The sequence below is a fragment of the Elaeis guineensis genome, chromosome 2 (genome assembly GCF_000442705.2).
Source record: "Elaeis guineensis isolate ETL-2024a chromosome 2, EG11, whole genome shotgun sequence".
In the NCBI taxonomy this organism is placed as follows: Eukaryota; Viridiplantae; Streptophyta; class Magnoliopsida; order Arecales; family Arecaceae; genus Elaeis; species Elaeis guineensis.
In genome coordinates, this window is record NC_025994.2 from 100,396,574 (window position 1) to 100,420,268 (window position 23,695).

A 23,695-nucleotide genomic window follows, 5' to 3' on the forward strand; every position below is an offset into this window, starting at 1 on the left:
CAGCCCCGCATATGAGCCAATCACTGCACGCGTGCGGTGCACAAAGAATTTCTCCAAAAAGTAAGGCATGGTTCATATTTTTTAACATTTATAGTCAGTTTTCTGGCCTATATACATGGCCACTGATTGCTTTTCTTTTTACTAATTGAGTTGACAAGCGTTATTTTCTTTGGAGCTGACATAATCATTTGTTGACCTCTGATTCCTTTATTTATTCGGTGAAGAGTTAATACCACAAGTATAGTTAGTTTAAAAAAGAATATGGATCAGATGCATACCATGTACTACAGAGCCTACAAAGGAATGCCAGCCACCCGCTGTCTCCAAATAGTTTATCTACATGCTCGAACAGATTTAACACTCCTTCATTTGTTATGTGGGCAAGCACAAAATAGAACTAGATTGTACGTGATTAAACAAAAAAATTATGGATTTCTTAGTTCTCAATTTCAAGTTCATATGTCGTTTGTTTCTTCTTTCAAAGAAGTGGGAGGGAGGAAAAGGCCTCCTCCACCTCTAATTAACAATTTCTGCAATGAAGAAAACATCCATGGTATGATCAACTCTGGTGGCGGGTCCTCGAACTTCATAAACATATATACGTGAATATGTGGTTTGATTGTTGAGGCGATTCAGTAACACTGAGAAATTGTGAAATAGATGCCTTGACGATAAATAGATATCTTTATAACTAATGAGTTGGAAACTCATTTATGCCACTAAATAGAGGGTACAGCACTATTGAACGTCACCCGCTCATATAAACATCCATCTTAAGGATAATGACACCGACAAGCCCAACTTTATAACCCATTACATATCATTGACTTTACCGACAGAAATCCTGAGATTGATCAAGTGGATCTTCGTATTCAGTGGATGGCAATTGATTACTAATTTAGCTCTGATCTCCGGTAAGAAGCTGAAGAGCCTTAGGAAGTGGTGGCATGCTCACCTCCAGGACTCCCTCTAGGATCTGCACCACCTGCCCCATTGTTGGCCTGTGACCTTCAGAGTCTTGAATGCACCAGCAAGCAACTCTACAGACTCTGGTTAGCTCTTCAATGTCTGCAGCACCATTCAATCTGTGGTCCAATAAGCTAAATATGTCGCCTTCAATGATCTTTTTTGCAGCCCAGGAAGGATAAAAGATTTCATTCCCATCCTCAGAGTGCGCTGTGTTTCGCTTGCCTGATATCAACTCAAAGAGCATCATCCCAAAGCTGTAGACATCCACTTTGGAGGTGATTGGTAGGCCTGAGATCCACTCAGGCGCGAGATAGCCAATGGTTCCCCTCATGGTTGTCAATACCCTGCTGAAGTCACGACCGATGAGCTTTGCCATGCCAAAGTCTGCAACTTTTGCGCAGAAATCCTTGTCTAGAAGTATGTTGTCTGGCTTTATGTCGCAGTGTACGATGCACTCCCTGCACTTCTCATGGAGGTAGGTTAATCCTCTCGCAATCCCAAGAATAATTCGATACCTCATCTTCCACTCTAGAACTGTGGAATTGTTTTGAAAGAGAAGGGAGTCCAAGGAACCTCCTGACATGTACTCATAAACTAGAAGCCTTTTGCTGCCCCCGGTGCAGAAACCGCGAAGACGAACCAGATTGACATGTTGAATAGCAGCCAATGTGCTCACTTCCGTTCGGAATTGCTTCTCACCTTGTCTCAAGCCTTCAAGCTTCTTCACAGCTACATCAGTTGAGTCAACTAATGTCCCTTTAAAAACAGAGCCAAAGCCACCACTGCCCAACCTTTCAGAGAAGTTCTTGGTCGCACGCTGCAGATCGCCATAAGTAAACAGAATCAAAGAACCCTCAACTTGTTTTGACATTCTAATTCGTTTCCTCCTTTGAAATGTCCAAATTAGTCCTACAAGAACGCACAAGATCCCAAGAACTCCACCGATGACACTAAGAGTTAGATCAATTACAATTTTATGCGAGCTACTTGAACCGGGGAAGTCAGAGGCAGCGAGCCGGAGATGAAGAGTACCAGCTCCACTATCACCAACATAGAGTTGTTGAAGGTTCCGAAGGTCTCCAGTCCAAATTAAGCATCCACTCACATAAGCATACGCGTTACAAGAGCAGTTGTTCAAGCAAGCTTGTTCGCAGTCTTCAGCACTCCCAACAGTCAAGTTCTGTGGACTGGCAGGCAATCTCATATTGGTCATCTCAAGGAATCTATCCTCTTCTCCACCAGCCGAGCTTTTATTACTGCATCGCAAACTGGTTTTCCGCACGCACCCTGAGCTCCAAATGTTGAGCTCCCATTCTTCCATTGAAGCTGGTTCGAAACCAGGGGAGCAGCTGCAAATATTATCCGAGCTTTTCTCGTCGCAAATACCAAAAGTGCCACATAGAGAGTGTCACGTCCCGAACCCAACACCCAAGTCGGATACGTGATGGCCGCACACTCCTTAGAACAAGCCCTAAAGAATATGCAAGGCCAAAATAAATATTACAACCTTAACATCCATAACAATTAATTTCAAATATAATTCATAAAATCTTGCATAATTATAATTTAAATTTCTTCAATTCTCTGATCAGATACTATGACACTCTATTTATCCTTCTGCTCACCCGTAAATCCAAGCCATAGCCAATCTAAGTCATCCTGTAACTCTGAGAAGAAAAAGAAAGATGAAGGGGTGTGAGTTTTACAGCCCAGTAAGAATTCCCATATCACACTGATATAGTAATATAGTCTGAAAATAAGGATAAGCAATAAAATATAAAATCTCATGTTCAATATCCAGAATAATGCAAACATTCATAAATTTTCTGTCTTGTCAAAATAGATGCATCATCATATGTTAACAGGTAAAACACTTTTGTTCAACAATTATTTCATGTCTTATCTTTCATTTCTTCTTTCATAATCACATGATTTTTAACCTTTTCTTTTTGGTTCTGGACTATCCAATTCTATACCTCAGTCATCATCCGGATCGAATCCATTTAAAAAGTCTTTCAAGACTGTCCCAGGATGAGCTCCTGGCCGGCTGTCCCACGTACGAAAGCCCGTGAGAGGCTGTCCCAGGCATAAGCTCCTGGCGGGCTGTCCCAGGCATGAGCTCCTGGCCGGCTGATCCACCTGTAAGCCAGTGGGGGCTGTCCCAAGCATAAGCTCCTGGCAGGCTGTTCCACATAACAAGACTAGTCCATACCATATATCTCTTTCTTTTCATTTAATCATTTTGTGTTGATTTCATCAAATCAATTCTGTCTTGCATTATGATCAACTCAGATATGTCATATCTATATAATCATGCCATCAATCTCTGATACATATATATTGACATAACATACTCATGCTCAAAATCAAATAACAGTATCTCAGATATAATAAATTCATCGATCTCAAATCCGATAATACAAAACCAATAATGCAAAACCAATAATAAAATAGCAATATATAATAGTGATCATGTATAGGGATTCTTACCTTTATCGGTGACTGATCCAAGCACAAAAATCAATGCTCTTCTTTGATTTATGAATTTTTTAACAAAATATTTCACTCGATATCATTTGCAGACAATCATCTCTTCATAACCCTGATCAAATATAAAGATCATATATGGAGAAAATTACCGATAATCGATCCTAATAACACAGATCGAGGATCTTTCTTAGGATTAATCAAAATTAGGATTTATCTAAGCATCTAGATCCTCCACTGATCCATAATACTTTTAGAGAGAGAAATTCCATGAAGAGAGAGAAAATTCTAGAGAGAGAAAGTAAAGAGAGAAAGTGGAGAGAGAAATTTTCGTATCCTTCAGATGAGGCAATCATGGTCGAGACCATCCGAGGTCCTATCAGGGTGACTCAATATGAATCAAGTGTTACAAATTTTGAATAAGATCGAACTGGGATCAGATCTACTGCACGAATTTTGGAGCAATCTCAATTCATCATATTTTTAATACAAATATATCCTAGGGTCTGTGATGCAATCAGAGAGAGAGAGTAGAAAGATTCTAGAGAGATAAAATCCACAAAAAGAGAAAAAAATCTAGAGAGAGAAAATAGAGAGAGAATCTAGAGAGAGAAACTGGAGAGAGAAGGTAGAAAGAGGAGAGAGAAAATTTTCTCTCTTCTTCTTCTTTTTATTTTATTTTATTTTTTATTTTTCTCTTTCTCTTTTTCCCTTTTTTTTTCTTTTTCTTTTTCCTTTTTCTTTTCTTTTTCTTTTTTCTTTTTCTTTTCTTTTTCTTTTTCCTTTTTCTTTTCTTTTCTTTTCTTCTTCTTCTTCTTCCTTCTTCTTTTCTTCCTGCGGCCTCCCTTGGCTGAAACAGGGGATGCGATCCCCCCTTCTTTTCCATCCAAATCCCCCACGGGATCTTGTCGAAACGACGGGAGGGGAGATCTAGCTGAGGCGGCGCAACCATGACACTCGGTCCGGGTGCTCACCGACAGCGAACGGCGTCGGAAAACACACATACACAGACGGCCAAAACAGAGGTTTCAAAATCTTGAAGTTTTCTTAAAAAAAAAACAGCAATAAATCGATAGAAATCCTGATTTATAATCAAAAGAAATTGAAGAAAGGAGTCTTTGATTCATTACCTTGCTCTTTGTGGTATTTTTGGGCCACTAAATCGCCGACCAAAACCTTCAATCCGAGAACAAAGAAAATCGGGAGAAAGAGAGATTTTAGGATGATTCACGAAGGAGGAGGCGAGGGGCTTGAGTTTTATAGAGGAAAAATCTATTTTTTACTCGGATTCCCCTTTCCTTTTCACGGTGGGAAGAAGACTCTCAACGGGAGTCTTCTTCCTCCCGATTCCTCTGTTTTCTCCTTTTTTTTTTGTATGGTTTTGGGTTTTGGGCTTGATTATAGGCCGGGATATTACATTCTCCCCCCTTCAAATAATTTTGTCCTCGAAATTAAGTTATGTTATTCGAGATATATTTCAAAGTATACATTCTTCGTGTCATTCTCAAGCTTACAATAATGTCTTTTATTTCTCATAATCTTGTTATAGCAAAATTATTTGAAATCTCAAACTCATCCCTTCTTATTGATTTCTCAACTTTTTGAAGAACCGTAACATTTTGGACTTGTATTAATATACCACCATTATTTGTCTAATACATTTCACTCAAAATTCATAATTATCTCAGACTACCCTTGATAGAAAATAAATAAAGGTCAAACATCGGTCACTCTTCACAATCATTGATTTCTTTCTTCTCTTGACCTTCCAACAAATTTTATATATAGACTCTCATCTTAAGAAAACCTCAATCTTCTATATCAGTCCAAGTAACAATATTAGATAAAAAATATGAGATCTATATCAGGACATTCTAAGTTTGAACTAATATCAGAACTATCAAGCTATTAATGAAGCAACCTACTAACAAAAATTATCCAACTATGATCAGATTAAAATCATTCTTTGTTTACAACTAATGTATTCCATAATATCTTCGGAATCAAAGAATTAATATTTCTAATCAATTTAACCCACTATGCTTTTGCTGCGCACTCTGACCTTAATTTATCAAATTATATAATTATATCAAAGATAAAAATATCCTTATATGTTAGATCGATCCAGGATAGATCCAACCTTCAAATTTCATATAAGACTTAGGATAAAATTTTAAGTTTCTTCATCTTTACTACCTTTGGGCATAGCATATAAAAATTAAATCTTGATCTACTTCCTATATTTGAAATTATTGTATAAGTTTCATCACTCTTCAAGAATCCAACATATCTAGAATCAATTGGAGTTAACCTTAGATTTACCTTACAATCATTTAATTTTTTTTTTTTTTCAAACCAATCTTTCTTTGTAAAAGAATTAACTCCAACTTGAACAAACTAGAAGAACTCAAGCCAACATCCTTGTAAGTAAAATTAACTTGATTATTTCTTGTAGAGCTCTCTTCATTACAACCCTTAATATTAATTGATAAATTCATAAAAAAATCTTATCCCTTGTATAAGTCATTCAAAATTTAATACTAGCAAGATATCTTATTTCAATTCAGAAATCCAAACTCTGACTTGAATAATTAATACACTCCACTATCTTCAACAATTAAAGAATCTAATCCAAAGATGAAAATATAAATTATTAAGAATTTTATCATAACCTATATATCATACTCTGATAAAATAATTTTTTTTTTTTAACAACAATATCAAAATACTTTTGATCCACTTAGAAAAGTAAGCTTTTGACTTGAAATTCAATGCAACTTGAAAGATCGAAGAATCATATTCAGAATATGATATTTTGAGTAACCAAAGATTTCACCAAGATGTGTATCTCATATTCTCATAATAAAATTCAAGTATATTTTTTATTTAAAATTAAGTTTCATTTATGATCCTCTTGTAGGTTCAATATTCAAAAATATTTTTCTCTCATATGATGGAATTTCTTCTTAGACCATACCCTAATTAATTTTTTTTTGATAAATCCAAAATTCATAACGCATCAGACAATTATCATCGAAATTAGAAAAGTATCATGATCTTCAATCATATAAGTTTAACATTCCAAAATCATCTAGTATACTTAACATAACTTATCAATACCTCCCACTTCATTCCAAGGATCAACTCTTTTCATACTAAGGTCAACCTTACTAATTGAAATCTAAGATATAACTCATCAATTCTATTATAGATATAATATGCCACTTATACCTAAATTTCATCTTAATATCTATTGATTCAAAATCTAAATATTGAATCTTCTCTTTTATGTCTATCATGTTCCTCATGATCATAACCTAAGTTCAGATATCACTAGAATTACAATTCTGAATAATTATAACCTTAAACTCAAATACCACTTAAATCATATTTTCTAATGATCATAACCTAAACTCTAATATCATTCTATCATACCTTTAATGATCAAAATCTTAAACTCCGATATTATCAATCATACTCTAGTGATTATAATCTCAAAGTTTTGATATCACTTATATGACAATCCCTAGTGACCTTAAACTTGGGTTCTAGTACTGTTCTGTCATATCCTAATCACTTGTATCATTGTCTCCGAATAAACGTAACCTAAGCTCTAAGCTCAAATGTCACTCTGTCACATCCTACTGATCTTACATAAAGTTTTAATATCTCTTTATAATCTCTGGTGATCTCAACCTAGGCTTTGATACCATTCTGTCACGCTCCGAACCCAACACCCGGGTCGGATACGTGATGGCCACACACTCCTTAGAGCAAGCCCTAAAGAATATGCAAGGCCAAAATAAATATTACAACCTTAACATCCATAACAATTAATTTCAAATATAATTCATAAAATCTTGCATAATTATAATTTAAATTTCATCAATTCTCTGATTAGATACTATGACACTCTATTTATCCTTCTGCTCACCCGTAAATCCAAGCCATAGCCAATCTAAGTCATCCTGTAACTCTGAGAAGAAAAAGAAAGATGAAGGGGTGTGAGCTTTACAGTCCAATAAGAATTTCCATATCACACTGATATAGTAATATAGTCTGAAAATAAGGATAAGCAATAAAATATAAAATCTCATGTTCAATGTCCAGAATAATGCAAATATTTATAAATTTTCTGTCTTGTCAAAATAGATGCATCATCATATGTTAACAGGTAAAACACTTTTGTTCAACAATTATTTCATGTTTTATCTTTCATTTCTTCTTTCATAATCACATGATTTTTAACCTTTTCTTTCTGGTTCTGGACTATCCAATTCTATACCTCAGTCATCATCCGGATCGAATCCATTTAAAAAATCTTTCAAGACTGTCCCAGGATGAGCTCCTGGCCGGCTGTCCCACGTACGAAAGCCCGTGAGAGGCTGTCCCAGGCATAAGCTCCTGGCGGGCTGTCCCAGGCATGAGCTCCTGGCCGGCTGATCCACCTGTAAGCCAGTGGGGGCTGTCCCTGGCATAAGCTCCTGACGGACTGTTCCACATGACAAGACTAGTCCATACCATATATCTCTTTCTTTTCATTTAATCATTTTGTGTTGATTTCATCAAATCAATTCTGTCTTGCATTATGATCAACTCAGATATGTCATATCTATATAATCATGCCATCAATCTCTGATACATATATATTGACATAACATACTCATGCTCAAAATCAAATAACAGTATCTCAGATATAATAAATTCATCGATCTCAAATCCGACAACGCAAAACCAATAATGCAAAACCAACAATAAAATAGCAATATATAATAGTGATCATGTATAGGGATTCTTACCTTTATCGGTGACTGATCCAAGCACAAAAATCAATGTTCTTCTTTGATTTATAAATTCTTTAACAAAATATTCCACTCGATATCATTTGTAGATAATCATCTCTTCATAACCCTGATCAAATATAAAGATCATATATGGAGAAAATTACCGATAATCGATCCTAATAACACAGATCGAGGATCTTTCTTAGGATTAATCAAAATTAGAATTTATCTAAGTATCTAGATCCTCCACTGATCCATAATACTTTTAGAGAGAGAAATTCCATGAAGAGAGAGAAAATTCTAGAGAGAGAAAGTAGAGAGAAAAAGTGGAGAGAGAAATTTTCGTATCCTTCAGATGAGGCAATCATGGTCGAGACCATCCGAGGTCCTATCAGGGTGACTCAATATGAATCAAGTGTTACAAATTTTGAATAGAATCGAACTGGGATCAGATCTACTGCACGAATTTCGGAGCAATCTCAATTCATCATATTTTTAATTCAAATATATCCTAGGGTCTGTGATGCAATCAGAGAGAGAGTAGAAAGATTCTAGAGAGATAAAATCCACAAAAAGAGAGAAAAATCTAGAGAGAGAAAATAGAGAGAAAATCTAGAGAGAGAAATTGGAGAGAGAAGGTAGAGAGAGGAGAGAGAAAATTTTTTTCTATTCTTTTTCTTTTTATTTTATTTTATTTTTTATTTTTCTCTTTCTCTTTTTCCCTTTTTTTTTCTTTTTCTTTTTCCTTTTTCTTTTCTTTTTCTTTTTTCTTTTTCTTTTCTTTTTCTTTTTCCTTTTTCTTTTCTTTTCTTTTCTTCTTCTTCTTCCTTCTTCTTTTCTTCCCGCGGCCTCCCTTGGCTGAAACAGGAGATGCGATCCCCCCTTCTTTTCCATCCAAATCCCCCACGGGATCTTGTCGAAACGACGGGAGGGGAGATCTAGCTGAGGCGGCGCAATCGTGACACTCGATCCGGGTGCTCGCCGGTAGCGAACGGCGTCGGAAAACACACATACACAGACGGCCAAAATAGAGGTTTCAAAATCTTGAAGTTTTCCTCAAAAAAAAAAAGCAATAAATCGATAGAAATCCTGATTTATAATCAAAAGAAATTGAAGAAAGGAGTCTTCGATTCATTACCTTGCTCTTTGTGGTGTTTTTGGGCCACTAAATCGCCGGCCAAAACCTTCAATCCGAGAACAAGGAAAATCGGGAGAAAGAGAGATTTTAGGATGATTCTCGAAGGAGGAGGTGAGGGGCTTGGGTTTTATAGAGGAAGAATCTATTTTTTACTCGGATTTCCCTCTCCTTTTCACGGTGGGAAGAAGACTCTCAATGGGAGTCTTCTTCCTCCCGATTCCTCTGTTTTCTCCTTTTTTTATATGGTTTTGGGTTTTGGGCTTGATTATAGGCTGGGATATTACAGAGAGTAGACATCACATTGGGCCACAGGTTGAGTAAAGACTGTCTGCCACTCCTGGGAGCTGTTCAGCCAATACCATTGCTTTAATTGCCCAGATGAATCAATCACACACCGAGTGATGAAAGAACTGTCGAGGATGGTATACATGGTGTTGCGGCCAATCCCCTCGTCGCCTGGTCGTCGGGAACGTGTGCCTGCAAAAAAGGAAGTCCACACTGACCAGAGGCAGCTCCGACGGGGACCCTCCGACGGTCAAGTCAGAGAGGTGACTGGGCAACAGTGAAATGGAGACAGAGAGCTCAATCGAGAGAGAGGGAGAGAGAGGGAGAGGGTGCAAACCTGTTGTTTCGAAGGGTCCCTTGCACTGTAGCCTTCCCCGATATATATAGTGGAGCGTAGTATGGCGCTGTCATTAATGGCGCAAACAATTGAGGAATTGTCAGCTCACTGTAGACTGTCAGAGTCGCCGTGAAAGTGTCACGTCGTCATGGGGCTGTCAAATCACTAGGGTTGACAATGCCCTAGGTGGGATAATGCCCTTAGACGGCAGTGCCGCATGCTGCTGTCAGGGCTGACAGTCTTTGGCAGCTGTACGGCGATCGGAGGAATCGATCGATCCTAGGTCGGTGGCCAGCTGTGTGTCGTCGGGTGGAGATTCAGGTCCTTTTGACGGTCGGCCGGGCATTTTGCGAGAGTCGGCCCTCAGACTTCTTGGTTCAGTCGATCGGGAGAGTGGAAAAGGTCTGCCCGACCGACATATCCTCAGTCGGTAGAGAGCCGTTAATCGATCGGTAATGGCATCCGATCAATCGATCGGTCGGCCGATCGATCGGTCGGTCGGTCGGTCGGTCGGTCGGTCGGATATGTCCGATTATAAGTCGGCACGAGCGGGGTCGGTCGGTATTCCCCAACAGTTGCCCCCTCCACTCCTGAGTCGGACGGTGCGCTGACCGATGCCTTCGTTTGGGCAGCAACGTTGGGCGAAAAGGAGTGGATTCACCGTGTGCCAAGTTTCGACCGTACCGCGGGTTGATACGATGTCAGGTATCTCATGAATGCCGAGCGATTCGCTGGCGTCAGGTGTCCAGTCAGAGTCAGATGTCCCGTCCCATCGGCGTCAAGTGTCATGTCGGTGTCAGACGTCTCATCCCATCGGGAAGGGGAACCGCCGTTCCTGCCGTCCCTTCGGGGATACGAAACGTCGCGGCCTTTACGCCATGTGGCGTGCGGCCATTGGGACGGGTTCGTTGGAGCAGATGGAGGTGACGTGGCTTGATCTGGAGGCAGGTGCGTCGAACCGTCGGACCGACGGACGGCCCGGATGATGCCACACAGTAGGATCTGGGGAGTCCTCGTTGGTCGTGCCTCCATCTCGACCATCGGGGGGTACTATATATACAGAGTCGCCCCCATTCAGTTTTTTACCCTCCTCATTTTACTGTCGAGACTCTGCCCGCGTGAGTCCTCGTTCCAGGTACTCTCCCGCTTCTCCTTTCCTTTGTAGTTCCTCCTTCTTCTCCTAAGGGCCATTGTCGTCTTCACCATCTCCTTCTTCTTCTTCCCTGCCATTCGTCTGAATCCATGGCTAGGACGTCCCCACGAGGTGGTCAGTCGGGAGAGCCGACCGACGACACTCGGTCGACCCCAGAGGTGGAGGTTTCTTCACTTTCGGGGCCGAATGTCGATCGGCTCCGGGAGCAGTACCGCATTTCGGAGCAATTTCGGCTGTTCGCCCCTGGTGCCGACGGTCGGGTTAACAGCCCACCTGAGGGCCAGGTGGCCTTCTACTTGGAGGACCTCCGGGCCGGCCTTCGTTTTTCGATTCCGGAGTTCGTCCGAAACATCCTCGACTATTACGGGCTGTGCCCGGCACAACTTGCGCCGAACTCAGTTCGGTTGATAGTCAGCTTCGCACTTCTGTGTCGGCTCTTGCAGACCGAACCTCGGATCTCCCTTTTTCGAGCTTTCTTCATCCTCCGACCCCACCCTAAAGTCCGAGGGTGGTGGTACTTCGTTCCTCGAAAAGGGCTCTCCTTCATTACTGGTCTTCCATCGTCCATTCACGGATGGAAGAACCAGTTCTTTTTTGCATCGTCCTCTGTTCCTTGGGGGTTCCCTGTCCGTTGGTGGAACCCCCGAACTGAGCCAAACGAGAACAGTCGGGTGGAGGCTGAAGATCGGGAGGACTTCTACCGGCTGAAGGACATCTCGATGCCGAAGCAGAGTGAGCTCGTCACCGAGCAGGCCCTGTACGACGCCGGCCTTAGCCCGGTCCCCCGCCTAGGTCGGTTTTTCATTTTTCTTGCCCCTTTTTTTTCTTTTTGTTTTCCCTTTTCGGTACTGACCATCTGTCGTCTTTTTCAGACATGCCACCGAGAACATGACTGACGGCAGCCGACGTACGTCAGTACGCCGTGAGGAAGAGGCCGGCGCAAGGTGCCGGACCATCGCAGCCTCCCAAGAGGCCCCATGCGGCTCCGTCGAGCGAACCGACTGGGTCGGGGGCGGAGCCGGTCATCGCGCTGTCGGCGCCGACAGTGCTCATTGAAGTGCCGTCCGAGGGATCATCGAGCGAGGGCACCGCTTCGCCCGAAAGACGGGCTGCTGAGTCCGTAGACGGCGCACCGACCGCCCAGCAGGCGGAGGAAGACCGGGAGGAGGCCCGCGGACCCGAGAGGTCGGCGCCTGCTGCCGCCGCGCAGTCGGCGGAGACTCGGTCGGGCTCAAGCCTACCATCGATCTCCGACGTTAGGGCCTGGGCGTCCGACCGAGGGAAGGCCCCCATGGCGTCGGGCGACGAAGGACGGTCGGCCGACGGAGGATCGACCGACTTCCCGCTCTCCGAAGGTGCGTCGGGCCTGGCCAACCACGACTTGTCCAGAAGACTGTGCCAGGCGCTCCTCCTTCCTGCCGACATCGATGCAATGAAGAACCAGCGTGTCTCCGACATGCTGTCTTCATTTTATCCGATGATGATCCGGGTAAGTTTCTCTTTTTCTTTGCCTTTAATGTAGCTCCCGTAAGTTTGGTCCCTTAACGGTCGGCTTTGTTTTGTGCAGCTGGTCTTCAATATATCCGAGCTAGAGGCCGGATACAGGAAGTTTGACGACATGCACGCGGCCTGGAGGGACAAGGTCGCGGGCCTTGAAGCCGACAAGGTCATCCTGGTCGACCAGCTGCAGCAGTCGACCGATCGGGAGGGCCGACTTAAGGGGGAGGTCTCCCAACTTACGGAGGAGGTCTCCCGACTCAAGGGAGCCTTGGCGTCGTCGGAGTCGGAGTTGCAGTCGGCCAGGGATGACACGAAGAAGAAGTCCCAGACCGTCCGCCGGCTTCGGCACGAGCGAGACAGCTTTGCTAAGGAGCTGGAGGCCGACCGCGAGCAGCTCTGAGTAAGTCTCGAAAATCTCGCCAAGGCCGAGGAAGGCTTATCCATGCCCAGGCCGACGCAGACATCGCGAAGGCCGAAGCAGAGTCAGCGAAGGAGGCCTTGGGTCGGGCCGTCGAAGACTTCCGGGACTCAGAAGAGTACCGAGGAGAGCTTCTGGAGAGCGGCTTCCTTTCATACCGGGTCGGGTACGAGGATGCTCAGGAAGCCATTCGAGGCCTGTACCTGAAACTTGATCTCAGCAGTATAGTTCTGCCAGAGCCGGAGGCCCCAGCTGCGGAGGAGACGGCCGAACCAGTATCGGAAGGCCTTTCCACCAGGGTGGAAGTCGAAGAAGATGCAGAGCCGGCTACCGAAGATCAGTCGGCCCCGACTGTCGAAGCCAGATCGGATCCACCGACGATCCCCCATCGCTACCCAGTGGAAGAGGCCGACTTCGACGATTAGTCGGTTTTGTTTTTCCTTTTTGCTTTTGCTCCAGCTTGTATCCGGGCTTCGGCCCATCTTTGTAAAGCTTATTTTGATCTTTAATGAAATCAGAGTCTTGGACTTAAACTTTTTTTTTCTCTGCCTGTTTTTCTCATGTGTTGTAGAATGCATCCGCAAGTCGCTAACTCATATAGGTCGGTTAGGACGTTCGGCAACCCGTGCCACCACGAAGGTAGAACAAGTTCCGACTTTGGCTCGGCCTTCAATGGTCGAGGTCGTAAGTCGGGCATCCTTTCCCCAGCCGCGTGTCGGGCGCGTTCGTTGAGTCGGAAGCCGACCAACCGCCGGATAAAGGTTCGGTAGTCAGGTCTCTTTCGACGCATTCAGTCGAATGTCGTCCGGTGCATTTAGTCAGGGGAACGCTGATAAGTCGGATCCCGATACCCTTGTGTCGGGTATCTATACTGCACCTCATGATATACGGTGGTAAGCCGAATATCTTTCGGTCGGCCGTAGCTCGGTCGGTGAGTCATGAATGCGACTGTAGTCACATCGTGTGATAGACGGTGGCAAGCCGAATATCCTTCGACTGGCCGTAGCTCGGTCGGCAAGTTGCGACGGTGGTCGCATAGGCATTTCACCTTTCCTCGGTCGGGGCTCAATCGGTAAGTTAGCCGATAGTCTGGCCTGAAAATTCGACTGTAGAAGGAGTGTCAACTCCCATCGCCGTGGATGGCCCTTGTGAGCGACTGATACGTCATCGGCGGTAGGGCCGTCGGTTCTACACGGATACAAAATTCGAGTCGGGACGTCGGGACCCGATCTTCTCGATGAGTGCCGATCGTCAGTCGAAGAGTTAAAACTCCGAAATTTCAAACTGGATTTGTATTCTGAATGAACAAGTACAAAGTTCATTGGTGATACAACTTCAGGTTGTCGGCATTCTATGTCCGGGGAATGGGTTTTCCTTCCAGAGTCTCCAGTCGGTAGGCCCTCGGACCATAGGTGTCTGCTATCGTGTAGGGCCCTTCCCAGTTCGGAGCCAGCTTCCCTTGGTCCAGGGGCTTCGAGACCTCTGCCTTTCTCAGGACTAAGTCACCAGACCTGAAAAGCTTTGGTCTGATTTTGACTTTGTAATACCGGACTACCTTCTGTCGGTATGAAGCCATGCGAAGTTGGGCCTCGTTTCGTAATTCGGGGAGGAGGTCTAGGTCGGCCCTCCGACAATCAGAGTTGTCTGGCTCTCGATACCGCTCGACCCTGGTAGATGGCAGCCCAATCTCGAGTGGGATCATCGCCTCCGTCCCATAGGCCAAACCGAAAGGCGACTCTCCGGTCGGAACGCAGGGGGTCGTTCGGTAAGCCCACAGAACGGAGCCCAGCTCGTCAATCCAGAGGCCTTTGGCTTCGTTTAGTCGGGTTTTGAGCCCGTGTAGTATGGTCTGGTTGGTCACCTCGACTTCGCCATTGGACTGTGGGTGCCCGACCGAAGTCAGTCGGTGCGTGATGTGAAACCTTGCGCAGAAATCTCTAAAATCTTGGTTGTCGAATTGCCGCCCATTGTCGGTGATAATGGTATGCGGCAATCCGAACCTGAAGATGATGGATTTTTGGACAAAGTCCTCCATCTTTCGCTCGGTAATCTGCGCCAGGGGCTCGGCCTCCACCCACTTGGTGAAGTAGTCGATGGCGACAACTATGAACTTTCTTTGACCCGATGCTGGAGGGAAAGGACTGAGAATGTCGACCCCCCACTGAGCGAAGGGCCATGGAGCGACGATAGGAGCGATTTGGCTGGCCGGTCGGTGCTGCACGTTAGCGTACTTCTGGCAAGGCTCGCACCTCCGAACCAACTCAGCCGCGTCCTTCCTCATGGTGGGCCAGTAGTAATCCTGTCGCAGGACTTTGTAGGCTAGAGATTTGTCCCCTAAGTGATTCCCGCAGATTCCTTCGTGCACTTCTCGGAGAGCATAGTCTGCGTCGGTCGGTCCCAAGCACCTGAGCAAGGGAAGGGAGAACGACCTTTTGTAGAGTCGGCCATCCATGATCACATATTGGGAGGCCGACCATCGGAGCCGCCTGGCCTCCGTGGGATCTTCAGGACTGATTCCGTCAGTCAGGAACCGAACAATCGGATCCATCCAGCTTGGTTCAGCTGCTAGTTGTAGTACTTCTTCGACCCGATCGATACTCGGCTACTCGAGGTTCTCCACGAACGTCCGGCCCAAAGAGTCGAAAGCCGAAGTCGCCAGTCTGGAGAGTGCGTCGGCCCGGGCATTCTCTGACCTAGGGATGTGGGAAATTTCAAAATACCTGAGGCGCGCTACGAGGTCCTTCACTTTCTGGAGATATTTGGCCATGGTCGGATCTCGCACCTCGAATTCACCTTTGACCTGCCCCACGATCAGCTGAGAATCAGAGAATGCCCGGAGGCTGTCGACACTCAGCTCCCTCGCCATCCTCAAGCCGGCGAGGAGTGCTTCGTACTCGGCTTGGTTATTGGAGGCTTTGAAGTCGAATCGGAGGGCGTACTCGGTGACTACCCCATCTAAGTTGGTGAGCAGGAACCCAGCCCCGCTCCCTTGAGTGTTTGAAGCTCCATCGATGTGCAGTACCCAGGTGGAGACCGGGTCTGGCTGGGAGATCGCATCTCATCCCGGGTCCGCAGCTCCCGACCCTTGGTCGGTGGTCGGGCACTCGGCGATGAAGTCGGCCAGGACCTGAGCCTTTAAGGCAGGCCGTGGTCGGTACTGTATGTCGAACTCGTTGAGCTTCATTGCCCACTTCGCCAGTCGTCCCGACGTATCCGATCGGTGCAATATCGCCCTCAGGGGCTGGTTGGTGAGAACCAATATGGCATGAGCTTGGAAGTATGGGCGGAGTCGTTGTGCGGAGACGGTCAAGGCGAAAATCATCTTTTTCATCTTCGAATATCGAACTTCAGCACCGCGGAGCACTTTGCTGGTGTAGTAGATAGGCTGATGGGTTCGGCTCTCATTTTCTCGGACGAGCACCAAACTGACCGCCTCAGAGGAGGTGGCCAAATAGAGATACAAGGTCTCCCCGACCTACGGCTTCACAAGTAGCGGCGGGGAAGCCAAGTACTTCTTCAGATCTTCGAAGGCCCGTTGGCACTCATCCGACCAAGAGAAACCCTTCGCCTGCCGCAAAGTTTTGAAAAATGGGAGGCACCTTTTAGCTGATCGAGAAATGAACCGACTGAGAGCGATGATTTTTTCGTTCAGCTGTTGGACCTCCTTCTTGGTGTTTGGATGATGCATGTTGATGATCGCCTTTATCTTCTCAGGGTTGGCCTCAATCCCTCACTGAGAAATGAGGAATCCGAGAAACTTCCCCGAGGTCACCCCAAAAGTGCACTTAGTCGGATTCAGCTTCATTCGATGTTGTCGTAGAGTGCGGAAGGTCTCTTCGAGATTCTGAACATGATCTGAAATCTGCATACTTTTCACCAGCATGTCGTCCACGTATACCTCCATGTTGCACCCGATCTGGTCTTTAAAGATCTTATTGACAAGTTGTTGGTAGGTGGCACCGGCGTTCTTCAGCCCGAAGGGCATCACTCGATAACAGTAGAGGCCCTTGGGGGTCACGAAGGCAGTGTGCTCCTCGTCTTCGGGCGTCATCTGGATCTGGTTGTACCCGACAAAGGCGTCCATGAAGCTGAGCAGTCGAAATCCAGACGTCGCATCCACCAGCTGGTCGATCTTTGGAAGTGGAAAGCTATCTTTTGGACAGACCTGATTCAGGTCGGTATAATCGATGCAAATCCTCCACTTTTCGTTGGCTTTCTTGACCATGATAACATTGGCAAGCCAATCAGGATACACGGCTTCTCTGATGAAGCCCGTCTCGAGCAGCTTATCCACTTCTTCGTCGATGGCCCTCTGTCTTTCGGGAGCAAAGGACCTTTTCTTCTGCCTCACCGGCCTCATCGTCGGGTCGATGTTGAGTCGGTGGGTTATTGTCTTTGAGGGGATGCTCGACATATCTGCTGCCGACCAAGCAAATATGTCGGCGTTGTCCGTTAGTAGCTCTGTCAATCGTCGCCGTTCTGGGTCGGGTAGTTGAGACCCGACCCATACCTTTCGGTCAGGGTCTCCCGCAATCGGGATTGACACGAGTTGTTCAGCCGGCGAGCCCCATTCTTCCTCCTCCCATTGGTCTAGTTTGTCGATCATCAGGGAGCCCCTCAACTCGTCATTCTGAGCGAAGATCTGGAAGCATCGACGAGCGAGTTGTTGGTCTCCGCGCATCTCTTCGACTTCGTTCCTAGTCGAAAACCGAACTAGGAGGTGGTACGTTGAGACGATCGTCTTGAGGACGTTAAGTCTGGGTCTTCTGAGTATGGCGTTGTAGGCCGAAGGCACTTGGACGACCGCAAAAGTCAAATGAACCGTGCTTTGTCGTGGTTCGATGCCGGCCATCACGGGCAGGGTAACTTCACCTTCCGTTGAGACGGCATCCCCGGCAAATCCTATCAAGGGCGTAGAGACCCTCTTGAGTCGGTCGGTAGACAGTCGCATCCGGGAGAAGGTCGAGTAAAACAAAATATTTGTCGAACTTCCATTACCTATAAAATTTTTTTTTACATCATAGTTTGCTATTGTTGCCGAAACAACAACAGCATCGTCGTGGGGAGTTTGGATGCCCCGAACGTCCTCCTCTGTAAAAGTAATCACGTCGTTCGGGCGCGGCTTCTTCATGGGCTCTCCTTCAGCAGACGTCCCCGGGCTGAGTCGTTTGGAAATCATATTGATGACCCCGACCATCGGCTGATTAGTGGTTGCTTCCTTAGTCGGCTGGGGTCGTCGGTCAGCCACAGGTCGAGTCGGCGGGTTCCTCCAAAATTTATCGAGATACCCTCGGCGGATGAGAGCTTCGATCTCATCCTTAAGCTGGATGCATTGCTCGGTATTGTGGCTGTGGCCCCGATGGAATCGGCAGTACTTCCATCGGTCGAGGCCTTTTGCCTTCAGAGGCGGAGGCCATCGCAGGTATTCTTCCCCCTCGATCTCCATCAAAATCTGTGCACGGGGAGCGGAGAGGGGAGTGTAAGAGTCACACCTGGGGCGCGTCGGCCTTGGAGTCCGCCGTCGGGGCGACTTTTGGTTTCGTCGCGGGGGCGAGACTCGACCATCAGTCGGGGGCCTGCTAGGTTCGGCTGGGTCCCGACCCTTCCTTCGCTTTTCCTTCGGACCCTTGAACTCGGTTGAGCGCCGGTCGGAGGCTCCTTCGTCCGCGCGCATATACTTGTACGCGCGCTCCAGCAATTCGACATATGTATGGGGGAGGGTCTTGTCCAGGGAGTAGGTGAATCGGGACGCCCTCAGCCCTCGTTTCATGGCTGAGATAGCCATATCTTCGTTGAGGTCCCGGACCTCAAGCGTGGCCGTATTGAATCGTGCCACGAAGTGTCGGAGCATCTCATTTTCTCCCTGCTTGAGGGAGAAAAGGCAGTCCGACGTTCGCAGCGGCTTCCGGCTGGTGCTGAAGTGAGCCACGAAGGAGTGCCCGAGCTGTCCGAAGGAGTGGATACTTCCTGATCGAAGATCGGAGTACCAGGCTCTGGCAGCTTTTCGAAGTGTGGCGGGGAAGCCGATGCAAAAGAGAGCGTCGGTTGCCCCCTGAATCGTCATGAGAGCTTTATAGCTCTCCAGGTGGTCGATTGGGTCAGTGGAGCCGTCGTAGGGCTCCACGTGTGGCATCTTGAACCGACTGAGGATCGGTTCGTCGAGAATGAGTCGGGAAAGAGGTTGGGCAGTCTGGAAGTCGGCGTCGTTCGAAGACTTCTGTCCGTCCACCTGCAACTGTGCAAGCCGACGGTCGATTTCCTCGAACCTGCGTTCGTAGTCGTCTGTCCGCCGGTGCTGGGAGACCCCAGGAGTGGAGTCTCCGAAAGATTCTGAGAGGGAGGCGGACGGCGTTCGCGGTCGCTTCTCCTTCCTCGCTCGCTCCAGCTGGGAGGGAGAGAGCTGCTGGGACTGACGGACATCGCGCCGCAGCCGTCCCTCCTCCTCTCCGTGGGAGCACTGTGGCAGGCGCTCGCACGGAGACGAAAGAGATCGATGCGGGCGTCGGCGGTTGCTCCTGGAGGGCATCGGACGTGCCGCCGGTTGTTGCTGAAGGCTCTTGACCGCGTCCGTCAGCACAGTCATCTGCCGTACGATTGCTACGATCTGCGCCTCCGTGGCCACCGTGGGGTGCGTTGAGCTGGGTTCCGCCACGGAGGGTGGCGGAGAGGCCTCTTTCCGACGGGAAGAGCACCTCGCCGACCCGGTGACCCTCGATCGTTGGGCTCTTGTCTTTGTCATTAGTATCTACTGCTTGAGAATGCTTGCGTCCCCCCCTACCTGGCGCGCCAATCTGTTGCGGCCAATCCTCTCGTCGTCTGGTCGCCGGAAACGAGCGCCTGCAAAAAAAGAAGTCCACACTGACCGGAGGCGGCTCCGGTGGGGACCCTCCGACGGTCAAGTCAGAGAGGTGACTGGGCAACAGTGAAATGGAGACAGAGAGCTCAATCGAGAGAGAGGGAGAGGGTGCAAGCCTGTTGTTTCGAAGGGCCCCTTGCACTGTAGCCTTCCCCGATATATATAGTGGAGCGTAGTATGGCGCTGTCATTAATGGCGCAGACAATTGAGGAATTGTCAGCTCACTATAGACTGTCAGAGTCACCGTGAAAGTGTCACGTCGCCGTGGGCTGTCAAATCACTAGGGTTGACAATGCCCTAGGTGGGATAATGCCCTTAGACGGCAGTGCCGCATGCTGCTATCAGGGCTGACAGTCTCTGGCAGCTGTACGGCGATCGGAGGAATCGACCGACCTAGGTCGGTGGCCAGCTGTGTGGCGTCGGGTGGAGATTCGAATCCCTTTGATGGTCGGCCGAGCATGTTGCGAGAGTCGGCCCTCAGACTTCTTGGTTCAGTCGGTCGGGAGAGTGGAAAAGGTCTGCCCGACCGACATATCCTCAGTAGGTAGAGAGCCGTTAATCGGCCGGTAATGGCGTCCGATCGATCGGTCGGTCGGCCGGTCAGTCGGTCGGTCGGTCGGTCAGTCGGTCGGGTATGTCCGATTATAAGTCGGCACGAGCGGGGTCGGTCGGTATTCCCCAACACATGGCATACTTCCGCTGCTTGTTGTCGGTGAAGGTGAAGTTGAAGGGAGTACTTTCACTGGTCGTAGGGACTGCAGTGAAGTACTGGCCATTCCAAAGCCCACTGCTCCAATAAACTTCAGAACCATTCCACAGCAATACAAACTGATTGGATCCATCGGGATCCATACTTTCAGCGAAAAGCCCGGGGGCAGGGTTCTCGGGATTCTTCCATGAAGTGATGCTCTGATACTCGCCTGTGACCTTGTTAACTCCAAGCCATCCTCCTGGCATCCATGTGTCAGTTGGGTGATCAAAACTCTGCCAAATTGTAGTGTTTGACCCATTTCTTATAACAAGTTTTCCGGTGTCGAGAAGAGCTGCAACTGTGGAATCCGATGTTGATGGAGTTGAATTGGATGACCAAACTGGGATTTTGGAACTGTTGAGGAGGACTAGGTTGCCATCTTCTGAGATTTTGAACTCGGCAGAGGAGGTGTTGGAGATGGGTGTTGCTCTGTTCGCCACCCAGAATACAGTTTGGCCTGGAATTGTTTTGTACCAGATGCCTATGTAATAGTTATGCGAGTTACCTGGTTTGAAGAACCCAAGCTCAAAGTTGCCTCCTTTGGACACTATGGTCTGGTTTCCAGAGATAGACTGGCCCAAAGAGATGATATCGGTTGCTACATAGTGTTGGATGTTGAGAGGAGAAGAGAAAGAAGAGAAGAAATATGGAAACAGAGGAGCATGGCCTTATCTCAGTATCCATGGGGGCAGAAACATGCAACAGAAACCAGCCTGCTTATGTAAAATATATATAAATAAGAGGAAGTAGCTGCAGCCTCTTTATAGGTTATTTTAAAGTCATTCAAATTTCAAGTTATATATTAAAAGGGAGGATTAAATTTCTTATACTTGCCTGTTGATTCTTTGTCTATGGAATGTTGTATGGTAGAGATGCCACTTATTGCATGTCTTGTTTTCCCCTCTCTTTTTAACGTGTACCAGTCATACCATCAACTTGCTCAAAGAATCAGTTTATGCAATGATCCTTTTACCCTCCAACCAAACCATTCTGTCTCGTGATGGATGATGTAGAAATGAGAGGATTTAAGTCATTTATAATTTTAGGGTTCATTCGAAGATTCACTGATGGAAAGTTAACCCAAATGACACGAAAGAACAAACAAATGGGAAAAATCGACAGCTGCCTTGTCCTCCCTTCAAGGCTAAATAGCCAGCCGTCAAGATCGGGTAATCAGTCCTGTTGGAAAATCTAATAGATTGCCTTACGTTTCCGGCAATCAAGAGTCAAGTGATAAAAGCCAATTTCAATCAAATTGATAGTTCTTTTGTCCAAAAAAAAATCTAGTGGTTCCGTTGCTTTGCTGCTGAACCAAGCAAGAATTAGAAGTCAGGAAAAATTAGATGGCACGGGACTGTTGGAGCCTGTGGAAAGAGCAAAACAAAAGAATTTTCAACTTTGAAGCCATATCTCCCAATGAAGCACTTCTACAACCTCTCAGCCTATTACAGCTATAGACAATGAGCTGCGACGGGAAGTTTAAAATGGCCGTAAGAAACCTCTGCAACTGTATCTGTGGGAGAAGATGCTATGAAACCTGCTATAACTTAGCACCAGTAAGTCTGCAGGTTGCACCCGCATCGGCGCCGGAACAGAGGGAGAGTTCGTCCTAGCATCGCAGTAAACGAAAGCCACAAAATCCAAAACTGTGCCAACCACGCCGATGTTCTATCCTTTTCTTCTCCCTTCGTGCTCTGCCGATAGGTACACCACTCGGATGGCTTAACACCCGCCCAGTGACGATCACGTTGCATGACTGTACCAGAATCCTTCACAGTAGGGCTGTTAATAAATCGGACACGATCGGACATGCTGTTCGGGATTGACTGTTTCAAACTACTGTTTAGTTCATGTTTGGTTTGGATTCTAATGTATTCGAAAAAATTTTGTTTGAGATCAATTTCGTTAAGCTCGTTATGTTCGAATTAGTCTTGAGTTTGACTCGTCTAGAGTAACATAAAAAATAAATATTCAAAGGAAACAATGAAAAAAAATAAAGAAGGAAACCGTGCTGACTCTATGCAAGACGACCATCCATACCTTGCTGGGCTTTTCTAACCACTCCACCGAATGCCAGAATCCTCCCTACGACTGTCGGAATATCCCATCCCCCGACGTCGATGGCCTGCGCCTCCTCATCGAAGACACCTCCAAGCTGCCGAACATCGTCAAGTCCTCCGCTGTTGGCCCCGCAGGGAAGCTACCACACCGGACTGACCTCGGCACCCGTGACCTCTATGACCTCGACCACAGCAACCTCCGCCTCTGCACTAAAAACCTCAGCTCCGAGAGCTGCAACGATAGTAGGATCAGGATCAAAGAGATCGGGGGAAGGATGCCAGAGGAGGATGATCGGAGACTGGAGGCACAGCCGTGGGGGAGGAGGAGGCCACGATGGTGGAGGGTGGAGGCGAAGTTCCTGCTACCACTACTGTGGCTGGTGGGGTGGGATGGATGGTGGAGCCGGTTCATGCATGTGGTGCGGGAGGACAGTCGGATCATGCTTACAAAGGTCCGGATCGAGCAGCCGAAGCTCCTTCGTGCCTCCTATCGTGAAGAGAGGCGAAGAGGTCGAGGGATGAAATGAAATGAGGCTGTCTGACAGTTAGGGTTTGAGTGTAAGAGAGTATATATAGGCTAGGGTTAATTGATCAATTGATAACCACCGTCGGATCATTGATCCAATGGTGATAAACAAAGCCTTCTTCAGCCGCTGGATCAATGATCCGACGGTGATTATTAAGGCTTCTGTATATAATGCTATAATGTACAGTATAAATTATATATACTAAAAAAATATATTAAAAAAATAAATATATTAGTATAATATGTATATAAATATATATATAATATATAATATATTTATTTATTTTATTGGGCTTTTATCAATCCGAACACGATCAAACAAAGGCTTATTCTAGTTTGGATCTTTAAGGTATCGACTTTAAAAATCTTGTTTGTGTTTGGTTTTACAGTTTAACGAGCAAGCTGAATACGACTAAAAAATGATTCAAATA

The 23,695-nt window shown here is 46.5% G+C and overlaps 1 protein-coding gene and 1 pseudogene across 1 annotated transcript; one reads left to right on the forward strand and one right to left on the reverse strand.

The window, feature by feature from the left end:
- Positions 1-665: 665 nt before the first annotated feature.
- On the reverse strand, positions 666-21,362 carry LOC140855745 (G-type lectin S-receptor-like serine/threonine-protein kinase At2g19130; annotated as a pseudogene).
- Positions 21,363-22,138: 776 nt separating this feature from the next.
- Positions 22,139-23,265, forward strand: LOC114914512 (uncharacterized). Its single transcript, XM_073251229.1, has 2 exons — positions 22,139-22,234; positions 22,681-23,265. Exons 1-2 carry the CDS (start codon positions 22,139-22,141, stop codon positions 23,263-23,265), a joined length of 681 nt encoding a protein of 226 aa, XP_073107330.1.
- Positions 23,266-23,695: the final 430 nt, after the last annotated feature.

What these genes read in the sequence shown, in the direction of transcription:
- LOC114914512 (XM_073251229.1), top strand. Translation starts at nt 22,139, where the DNA reads ATGAGCTGCGACGGGAAGTTTAAAATGGCCGTAAGAAACCTCTGCAAC. An exon ending in CCTGCTATAACTTAGCACCA is followed by an intron (nt 22,235 to 22,680) that starts GTAAGTCTGCAG and finishes AAAATAAAGAAG; the next exon opens with GAAACCGTGCTGACTCTATG.